The following is an 11,596-nucleotide window of genomic DNA, read 5'->3' on the forward strand; positions in this document are numbered from 1 at the left end:
TCTGTTTAGGTGCCCATTAATAGACAACTATCTGTTTAACACAGTATTGCATGTTTGTTCTGTACACACAAAGATACATAAGCCAGTTTGTAACCTTGGCTGTTAGTTATTTAATCTGATGTCAAGTCAATTCAAATAGGTGGAAACATGAAGAAACTCCACAGTTAGCACGCTATCAAATTATATAGAGCCAACAAAGGGCCATAAGTATTTACTGTACATATGGACTTCCTTTAACATAAAGAAGCATCACACTAGATCTCTTTCAGGCAAGAGTCATAGTGACTATAAAGTAATTAAGAAAGGTATGGGAACTACACGAAGTAGATCATGTAGAGGGTGCTTATCTAAGATGTGTACATCTAAGTCTACCTATTTGTTTTAGAACACTGTGAAGACTATGTACAATAAAAAAACAGTCCAGCAGAAAGTCCACTCCAGTTAGGTTCTTAATGAGTTTCTTCCGGTTCAGCACAGAATTTCTGCTCAGCAACATGCAGACTCACATGCAAGAGCTTCTTGGGCTACTACTCTGGTACCCATTATTTTGAGTAGGGTATGTGTTCTTGCTTCATATATGTTCTCACGTACACACACAAATTTCAGGCTGAGTCCTGATGATGAACAGTGAGAACTGTTAAAAATATAAAAAAATTTAATGGTTCAGAAAGTTTCCTCACCTAGTCTAGCAAAGCTACCGTTCATTTGAAGACTTAACTATAGCTGTTAACTGGAAGTGTAATCTATGGAGATTCTAGCTACAGTTCAAAGTTATTCCAAAACCCATCACACTAAAGAGGAAAGGCAATAAGCCTATGCTGCAAATGAACCACTTATAGCAAGAAGTGCTCTACCAAGTTTTGAGTTTTTTCCTTCTGCCTTTACAGATAGCTGGCTACAGACCATGCAAGATGCTTCTTTCTTTTAATTAAGTTTACCAATCATTGATTTTAGGAGCAACACTATGCTCTTGCTTTATCAGAAAGCGTGAAAATGCTCACTTACTTTAGATTAGGCTTGGTTATTCCACACTCCTCAGACTAAATAACCTTATTCTTTTAGTTACATGGTACATAAAAGAAATCCAATGTAAATTAATGTAATACATACAAGCATTCAAAAATATTTTAAATTCTACATAACTAAAATTTGACACTTCACACAGATATTCTGTCCACATTTATATTAGTAGTATTACAAACATACTTGACCTCTTGACAATATTTATATCTTTCTAATTTTTTTTTCTAGACTGACATTTTTATTTCCTAATTTTTCTCCAGAACCCGAAGCAAATAAATTAAATAATTACTTGTATGAGGGAACAAAGCCATAAAACACATCTTCATTTTAAATATTCTTGTGACTAAAACTGTTGTGTTCAGCTGAATGAGAATGCCAATCTGCTTATCTTAACAACATCATGCTGCTTTTCATGTCAGTGATCAGTTTTTTTAAAGTCTTAGCTTCTTAGCTGCTGGAGCACTGGTAATAAATTCAGCCATCTGTTTCTAAACTAAAAGGCTAGTAACTTAATCCTATTTTCTGTCTCTACAGTGACCTGCATAGAACATGACTTAATGAAGAAAAGTCAAATGTCTATTTGCTTGTTTGAAGATAGTTTTTTGAAGTTCTAGATACAATGTTAGCTAGGCAGTGGTATGCGATCACAAAATAATATTTATTATCATTGTAAACCCACCAAAAAAGCAAATCGTTTTATAAACACCTTAGCTGTGAAGTAGTAAGACATAAAGCTTCTCATAGTATTTGCACAATGTGGCAGGAAAAAAAAGAAAAGCCCATAAACCACTGAATATAAACAGTCACTGCCAAGAAACATGCTTATTTTCTACCATAATGCTTCTAGATAAGAAATATGATATTCGACTATGAAAAGATGAACCAAAAGATTAGAGTCTTGGAAAATCAAGTTTCCAGATGAAAGCTGAAGGAAAATGTAGACTCTTTAGCAGACCTGTACCTGTTGTTCCTGAAGTAAATATATATAAAACAGATGACTTGAGGTTGTTGGCAGAGCGTCGATTAACTGGAACAGGGTCTTCAGACGCAGCTTCTATTTTGTCTAAAAGGGTATGCACACTTGGAAAAGTGGAGTCTTTGGTCATTATCCAAACACTAACGTCTTTTTGGAGGCTAGGAAGAATTTCTTCCAGTGTCCCAAGCAAATCTTAAAAATTAACATAAAATAATGTTACTTACATTATGTCTTCACAAAACTAGCGAATAAAGTATTTTTCCTCTGAAAGTTTTACTTTTCATAATAGAAAGAGGAATGAAAGTCAATTCCATGGACATAAATAAATTCAATAAAATAATGATGAACTAGAATGAAAATTCACTGAAAACAGGATATAATGTGGTAAAAATACTGCTGACCCTACAAGGTCTAATTGTCAGCTAGCCCTCAAGGCAAAATGATGAGCCTTGATTATTAGCTCCTGCTTCCCACCTCATTTTGGATAACCCTTGGTCATTGCTAAGGCCAGAATGAAGTGCTGTTAAGCTTCCACTTCAAATAAATCATGAAGAAATCTGTTGAAGATGCAAGGCAAATATATACATAGCTGGTAATTACAGTGCAGGTTTCCCTGGATGCCCTCAACAGCAATCTCTCGTCGAGCAGTATTTTTTTTCAAAAGCACAGAAGTGACTAATTTAAAAACAAACACACAAACAAAAACTATTTCATGTATGTAGGTACCTGAATTTCACAGAATAGAAATATGATACAGGCCTGTGGCTTATTCAGACACTGCCAAAGAACCATGTAGCTATTTATGTAGTGCTTTGAGTGTTTTAGATACTTTAATGCATCTGATTTTAGGTATATCAGAGAATTTTATTTTCTTACAATCACATGTTCATTCACTGAAAGCCATTCCTTCTATTGGCTTTTACCTGAATATAAAAACAAACTCATTTTTATAAAATAAAAACAGCAGCATAACTAAGTTCTATTTTGTTAGCTTATCAGGAAAGAAACCATGAGAGTGAGCCCCAGATTAAACAAAAAGAAAAAATATAAATAGAGGCCAATCCTTAAGTAATACATTTAGTATTTATATTTCTAAGCATTTTTACAATCTGTCACTTTCTCAGAACACTGAACAGGCATTAAAGTACTAATCCAGGAAAATTCTCAAGAATAGGAATAATATTGCTTTCAATAGAACTATTCATATACTTAAAGACTCATTTACACTTAAGTGCTTTGCTGGATATCAGCCTATGTAATTAATCTTGCAAATATCCCTGTAGGTATGAATTTATGTTATTATCTCAGTTTTTATAGATGAATAAACAAACAAAGTTGACATGACTCACCCAGAACCTCATAATGAGGCATTGCCAGAGCCAGCATTTGAAATCCTGATGTCAACTCCAAGCTCATTTCACAAATATTAAATATGGATACCATTAATAGAATCCCCTTGCATAAATTTTACACCAAAATAACTGGATTTATAATCTTTCAGAAAACTACTTTCCTAATGACAGACTGCTGTATATATTTTAATGAATGACATACTAATCTTTATTACTGTAACAGAGATGTAGCCTACTGTTGCCAACTAAACGTCTTACAAACCTAAAGCCTACAGAGTACAAGTTCTATATATTTTATGAATGCTTAGCAAATAGATCTGATGGAGTGTGACATTAAAATTTTTGTGTTCTAACTTCCTTGCACTGCAGAATGATTTCAGGAAGGAATCACCCAAATTATTATGAAAATGCAAAAGATAGATAGCCTCCTGTTTGAATCATTGGACTACAGTCCCCTTCCACTATACACAGCAACAGAATGAAAAAAAGTGAATAAAAAGTAACGTTAACGACAATAGCGTTAACTGCAGGAAACCTGATGCACTGAAAGTCAAGGTTCACTGGCATATTAATTCTGTTTTGCTGTCATATTATAAAATTAGGGTATATTTTTCAAGTAATAAATATGAAAATACAATAGTATTTCTAATGAAAAACAGCTATTAATAAACCAAGTGTGACAGAATAACTATATACTTATTACCTTCTAATACTGATTTTTGTCTTCCTATTATGCATATATATACATATATGTCTCCTAAATATACTAATGATAGTTTGCATAGATACAAGTTAGGCTGAGAACCTAGCAAAAGAAACACAGGTGTTAGAAATGGTTGGAGCTCCTGTTCTCAAAAATAGTAAGAGAATATAGCATTCTCTGTCATTCTTTATTGGTGCACTGGCTCCAACTACAGTGCCACCAAAGATGTTAAGGATTGTTAATTGTTAAGGATTGTTAAGAATTTCTTGGCTCCTCCAGCTTCCAGTAATCATTTGAACCAGACTCAGCTGTCCATCCTCTGTAGTGTCCTTAAGAGATAACAAACATGATGTGCAAATATTGAGAAAAACTGCTCAATAAAAGTAATCATGCAAAATTATCCTGTGTAACTAAAGTGTAATTGTAAATGAAATTTCACCTATTGTTTAATTGGAAACTATCCTCTTGCAGAAGGCCTGGCAAAAAAAACCTCAGTGAGTATCACCCTTTTTAAGTACTGCAGATACCAAAGGGATCATTGCAGCATTTCCTTATTTTCCAGAGATAAATTCATTCCTTCTTGCATTTCCTTAAATTGTTTTGCTTTTTACATTTTTGAAAGTGATGAAGATAAAGCTGTATCACCTACCAACTCTTAACTTCTCTACAGAAGACATTTTTGTTTGGGACTGCACGACATGAAGAAATTCACAAATATTTCTAATTTTTTAGTATTCAGAAGTTCTAGATAAGACATGCACCAAGTTCTTTGTGTATTTGAGTAACATGAAGTGCAAGTCTGTCAAAAAGAAGAGGACTTACCTCTTCTTTTTCTTTTTTCCTCTTTTCTTTCCTTCCTTCAAAGGAAGAAAGATGGCAACCATTAATTTCAACTCTACAGACACAATCATTTAAGATTCAGGAATGACAGGAGGGCATAGCTCCCTTTTAGTAGACTGAAACATATTTACTCTAAATAATTACGATCAATCTTCAAATTAAACATACACACTGTTTATTGTTTCTCCAAACACTCACTCATAAAACCTATGGTTTTTGTTCTTGCACAGAGGCTTGCTTGTTTTTTTAACTACTATTGAACTATGAATCAGTTATACAATAGAATTTTTCTTCTGTGCTCAGGTATCTAGTACTTGGAACAATATGTGACAGCTTGTAATGATAAATTATCTTGAAAGAAACTCCTGGTTAGATAGCAGAGAACAGCAGAAACAGTAAGTGATTTCCTGAATAAGAAAGGGTAATTTAAAACAGCTGTATTCAAAGTGCCAGAAACTGAAAATTACTTCTGGAACACACAGGAGCATAGGGTGTTTGAAGATAACTCTCAGTTGTGCTAACGTATTTCCAAAGAATAATTCTGATGATAGTCAACTAATGTTTTGTTCCATGAACGAAGAACTTCAGTGCCAGGTGTTGTGTAGGGCTTGTTGGTCTTAACCTATAATCTTGTTCACGTGTCAGGAAAAAACAGCCCTCTTGGAGGAGCTGTAGTTTGAGTATTTCTAGAGGTACCTGGTATGTGTACTTCACCATATAGGAAAGCAATTACAGTAAAGCAATTTCGCTATTTAAGCTTGTGGTTTCTCTCAGTTACTTGTTTGCTTTTTACACTACAAAAGTATATTCAGGTTTTGGTTTATTTATTTTGGAAGAAATGACTGCTTATCTAAAGTTTGGCAATGTAGTTAGCAGTTCTGTGCGCATTGTTTACATAGTTTGTATATGAATATTCATAATTTGCTAACTATTTAGCTTCTACTGGGAAAAAAAAATCTGTAATTGGTCAAGATGAATATGCTTTTCCACTTTTTTTGCCTTTTTTTTCCCTCTTGCATTTAAAGCATTTCATTATTCAACAAAAAGTTTGTGAAACTGTTACATTAAATTCACATGAATACATAACTCAGTTACTTCTTTTGAGAAAGCAAGGAAAATAAGTTTTGGTTTTGAACTACTGTCCTAGGCTTCAAGTTGCACAAAAGGTTTTTTATGTTATTTTCTAGCAAATAAACAATGCAGCCTGTTGGCAAGGACACAGTCCTACACTGATAAAAGGAATACATCAGATTATGAGATCAACTTGTACTGAACAGAAAGTTACTAGGAAGGAAAACTGTATGAAATGGTTCTTACATAACTTTGATGTGTACCCTGGTTGATATGCTCAGTAAGCTATGGCAAGTCCAAACTCTTCCCCACACTGCCTGGCCTCAGAAAATAATTGTTACTTGTACTTGATCCCCCAAGTGACTCCTTACACTCAGCACTTATTCTCACTAATAATAATAACAGAAATTACAAGTCAGTTGTGGCTCAGGATCAATGTTGGTATCTTGAAACACCACTGAAGGCAGTAAAGGTAGTAAAACAGAAACCGGCTTGGGAATCACAGTTGGCACTGTTTTCCACTCAAAGGCCATCTGTGACAGAGACACAGACTAAGTAAAAGCAAGTGATCAAAGAGATACCATGTCTAACAGAGCAGATAAGAGTGTCTTCTGCAGCTCTTCTATGGTTTCCTTGCCCTAAATGTTTAGGTCTCAATAGCTTTTTATTCCAAATAGTTACGAAAAGATGGTTTTGATAAAATCCATCATTTTTTTCACTCAGTGACTAACATATGAGTGATGATACTGCTACTTGTATATAATACCATATGACCTTAATTCACAAATACCAAAAAAGACTTTGTTTACTCTCTTCCTCCAGGATGTAGACACACTTCTATCTGAACTTTACTCCTGCCAGCATAAACCCTGGTTCTGAGCTCAGATGGCGAGAAGTTCAGAATATACTCAGCAGCAGCAGAAAGCACTGCTGGTGCCTCGAGAGTAAAGAATCCTGGCCAGGAAAATGCTATACTTGCACAGCTGGGAGATGTAATTCTGTACAGAATCACAGAATGGCTGTGGTTGGAAGGGACCTCTGGAGGTCATCTTGGTCCAACACCCCTGCTCAAGCAGGCCCATGTTGAGCAGGCTGCCCATGTGTATCCACGTGGCATGTACGTTCTCTGAAGAGCCTTTGCTGTCAGGACTGATGTAAACCAATCTCATGGAGTTTAGTAAAGCAATCCTTTCACAGTTCAATCCTTGCATCAGAAGTCATGATGGCAATCTGGGATGTCCTACTAAGAGCTGAACTCTTCCAGTTCAAGTACAGTTCAAGAACTGCAACACACTACAGGTCAGATTGCTGTCAAAGTAAGCTAATGCTGGCAGTCTGATAGAAGGTCATACAGCTTCTTTTTTTCTCCTTTACAAGTTCCTTGTTTACTTACATGTTAGTTAACTGCTGTTTTATTAAAAATGCAGTTTTAAACTCCAACTTTTGAATCTCTTTCAACAAACATTCCCCAGAAAGGGAGTGGTGGTAGACAGAGTTTCTGGGAATGGAAGTGTGATTGTTACATAACAAATTAAAGCAAGAGGTAAATGCTCTGGGAAGACAGCAGACAAATGAAAGTAGCTAAAGCAAAAACTCTCTCTCTGCCACAAAGGCAAATGGAAATACTGGAAAGAAACACAAAGTCTAAATATTGGCAAATCAGAGAATCTATATTTGCCTTACAGCCTGTGGTTGGATGAGAAGGAAAAAACCAAGTTACTAGATTGTACTAAATGAATTAAAAGAACATTGCTGTCATAGAAAAAATTCAACCTTTTAGACATAACCATTTCATGTAAGAAACCGACAAGGGAGGTTTTGAAGAGGGAGAAGTTTTGAAGTTTTTATAACATATCTGAGGCTTAAGAATAAAACATTCAATTACAGAGAGTTCGTAGAATACGTAAGTCAAACCCAAACCCCCAAAGCTTAAGTACTAATGGAAGACTCCCATCTAAAGTTAGAAAAAGCAACCAAAATATCAGAGAATTGTCAGACCAGAAGAAAGTATGACTGCAAGTGGTGAAGGAAAGACAAGATTATACTAATTGGACCGCGTTACCAAACCACAACCTCTGAAAAATATGCAGGCACAAAACAAAACTGAAGAGTACAAATTCCACAAATGAGAGTGATCTTGCAAGAGGCAGCATGAAAGACTGAACAAGGCGTGGAAGAAAATGCAACCATAAATAGTACCCAGCCTATTTGGACAGAGGTATCACATTTGTAAAAAAGCATTTTGGAAAAATTACAAGATGTACCAAAAGAAGCTGCAAGATGCAATCATTTCACGCAGAGGAAGGCTACACTACCATTCTGAGCAGGGAAGATTTAGCAATAAACAATTATCTGTGGGAACCGTTCCAGATATCAGCAGAAGGTGAAAGGTTCCCGTCAGAACAAATGAAACCTTAATATTAAATGGATTTGAATACAGGTTCCTGATTTAATGTGCCATTACAGACAAGAATTTCAACAGTAAATTTCGTCTTGCTGAGCACAGACAGTTAATGGTCAAATTGCTAAGGGGATGATTTCTGCTGTGCTGCAGTATATGAACAAGATTGAAGGTCATCCAAAATATTGAAAAGATAGTTTTGTTACTGTTACAAGAAATGGAATTGCTAAGTCAAGCCTATATTTGTTTGTAGAAAGTGAAAAACCTACATATTTTTGAAAATTAGAATTTCCACTGTCCAGAAATAATACCATTACATACTAATCTCTGATTAAAAAAACCAATCTTAGTTGCCAAACATTATGCCTATGACAATGATAGATATTGGACCACAGGTTGATTGGTTTTAGTGTAAATATTTTGAAAAAAAAAAATACTGTGTTCAAGCTATGCACAATCCTGTGGAAAATCATGCCACAGGAGCAAAACACACATGAAAGTTCAAGTTATGCCTACTGATAAGGAAGAATCTCTTGAAACACACAATAACACTGGCTGAAAAGATGTTTAACAGACCTTTGAGAATTATCTAACTGACTGTTTAACCTCAGTGTTAAACACTGCCCTGCGATTTTTATAAACATTAGGGGGAAATTATTACGTACAATAATTATGTATAATATGTTTTTGCTTCAAGAGTGGTATGAGTTAGCCCACACAACTTTTTTCACAGATAAAGATAAAAAAGAGCTTCTAAGTCCTGAGGAAGAATACTGTGAAGCCTTGCAGGCTCAAGGGACTGACAACCTTAATGAAGAGACTAAAACCCATGAATAAAGTAAGAAGACCAACACATGAAAGACCATCTCACAGACTAATTTATTGATATCTTTGTTGTATTATCTGTCTGCACATAGCTCTTTTGTGAGCAGAGGCAGACTCCTAGAACAAGTTAGTTCAACATAAGTAGCTCTTACTATCAGCTGCTGGTAAATTAAGAGTGGAGAAACACGGACCCTGTTCCCACTTTGCAAATGCTTTTTTCATTCATTAGTTAACCTGTCATTTTAATAAAGACTACTCTTAGATACAAGTTTTGATCCAAAGTTCTCCTTCACCACAGTCAATGAGCAAGAATTTCCTGAACATTAATTCCATTCCTCAATCCATACACTCAAAAGCAGATATTCATGAGAGGGTGTTAAATGAGATTTTTTTTTTTATTAAGTAAGTAAGAAGGCAAAATTAAAACCTGTCAGTTCAGAAACATTGTTATCATGTGTTTTGGGACTATATTTAAATTGGCTTTTGTTTCCTTAGCTTGTTTTAATTACCAAGCATTCTTAAACCAGCATACCATATACAATCAGAATGAGAAAATTTATAATTAAAAAATATGCAAAGGAAAAATCTTAAATACATTTTTGAAAGCACAAATTTGCAGCAGCAGAGAACAGATGGAAGGAAATTCCTCCATTTAGGTGTCGTGGATGCAAAACCCCACAATCTGTGTAATAGGAATAAGGCATGAAGTTGTGAAATAGAAATAAGGCAGAGTAGACTTGAAATAATAATTTTAGAGAGGCAGGACAACATTAATATTTAATATTTTGAAATACCCTCCTCCAACAAAATGTCAAGGTTCTGTGTCATTTTTTAGCATTGCAGGTTCACTTGCACTTGATCATAAATGCTGAGGCAAGTTTAGGTTTTGGAACTGTCTTCAGTTTATACATCTCTATAATTGAAGCCCAATTTGAATATACAATGCACAGCATGCCTACATCAAGATTTTAAATTCTTTTGAAGCACTTAATAAAAACGTAATACTTTGGAAACTGACACAACACAATTATCTCCTATTCAAACACAGCAATTTCTTCTACAATCCAACGCCAACAGTAAGGTGGCTATTACAAATCAACCTCCTATGTGCTACACCTGTAAAAAAACCCAACCCTCTCCATTTTAGTCCCTGGAAGACTATCATACTTCCACAAACAGTTGTACAGCAGCAGTTGTACAGTCTGAGCTTAGACCTTCTAGTTTGCAGTGGTTTTGATCACTAGAAAGATGGAGAGATAATACAGGAGAAGAAAGTACATGACTTAAGATTAAAATTGACTATTTAAAAAGGAATGGGAAATCATTCTTACTAATTGTAATCTTTTCTGAAACACATTAAGCAACTACTGAAGCGATTAAACGCTTGGAACAGGCTGTACTTAGATGTTGCAAACTTTCCTGCAATGCACATTTTTTAAGAAAGGGTTAAATGGATACCCCTAAAGCATGGATATACTTGATTCTGCCCGAGATGCTTAAGCTTTATGATCTCTTGAAGCCCTTTCTAGCCCTAGGTTTCTTTCATTCTGTGAACATCTGAAAATCATGTTTTCAATAAAGGAGCTGGAGAGACATACACTGGGGAGATGTGACATTAAAAGCTTTGGATGTACAAATCAGGTGCATACTCTACCTGCTCCCACAACGAGTATCTTGGGCTCACAGCTACTGACACAGTGCAGGAGAGACCTGGAGCGGACATTGAAGTTGAGGAAAGCCACCACGCAGCCCAGCTTGGCCAGTCCGAGCCACACATGGATGAAGTCTGGCTCGTTGCCCATCAGCAAGGCCACCGTGTCGCCCTTCTTCAGAGCCCCATGGTGTAGGAAGACCTGCGCTACCCTGTTACTCCTCCTGTCCACATCCCGGTAGGTGTGCACCTTCCCTTCGTAGATGAGGAATGGCTTGTGGGGCTGCTTCTCAGCCAGCTTCACAAACTTGTCCAGGACTGTGACAATCCTCCCTTGCAGCCGGTACATCTCCACTCTCAGCCCATACACCAATACTTTCAGCAGGTATCTCAGGTCAGCCCAGAAGTAGGGGAAGAGTAGTTTCTGGATGAGGTGCAAGGAGACAATCCCGGCGGCAGCGCCCGGTACCCAGGAGGGCAGCATTGGGAGAGGATAAAAGTCGTCCCAGCCACTCATTTCCCTACAGCCAGGCGGCTTGACACAGGGAGTCCGGTCGCAGGGAGCAGCCAGGCAAGGGTGCGGAGTCTGAGGAGAAAGCCGGTAAGGGCTGAGGCTTTTCCCGCCCTCTCCTTCTCCAGAGAGGTGCGCCGCCGCCCTGGGCAGCCCGCACCAACTCCCGGGTCAGGCAGCAGCAGGGCAGGGGTACCCGAGCAGCCGACGGCGACCGCCAGCCGCACACCTCGCCCCCGCCCC

General features: G+C 36.8%; 1 protein-coding gene across 1 annotated transcript in view; it reads right to left on the bottom strand.

Moving 5' to 3' along the window:
* The window catches only part of LOC103905241 (long-chain fatty acid transport protein 6), a 38,002-nt gene extending 26,643 nt beyond the window's left edge, over nt 1–11,359 (bottom strand). The window contains exons 1-2 of the mRNA XM_009286839.2: nt 10,846–11,359; nt 1,985–2,191 (exon numbers count right to left, since the gene is read on the bottom strand). Coding sequence (XP_009285114.2) covers nt 1,985–2,191; nt 10,846–11,359 — 721 coding nt within the window. The remainder of the gene's footprint in view (nt 1–1,984; nt 2,192–10,845) is intronic.
* Nucleotides 11,360–11,596: the final 237 nt, after the last annotated feature.

This window comes from Aptenodytes forsteri, unplaced genomic scaffold (assembly GCF_000699145.1).
Source record: "Aptenodytes forsteri isolate BGI_AS27 unplaced genomic scaffold, ASM69914v1 Scaffold28, whole genome shotgun sequence".
Taxonomy (NCBI): Eukaryota; Metazoa; Chordata; class Aves; order Sphenisciformes; family Spheniscidae; genus Aptenodytes; species Aptenodytes forsteri.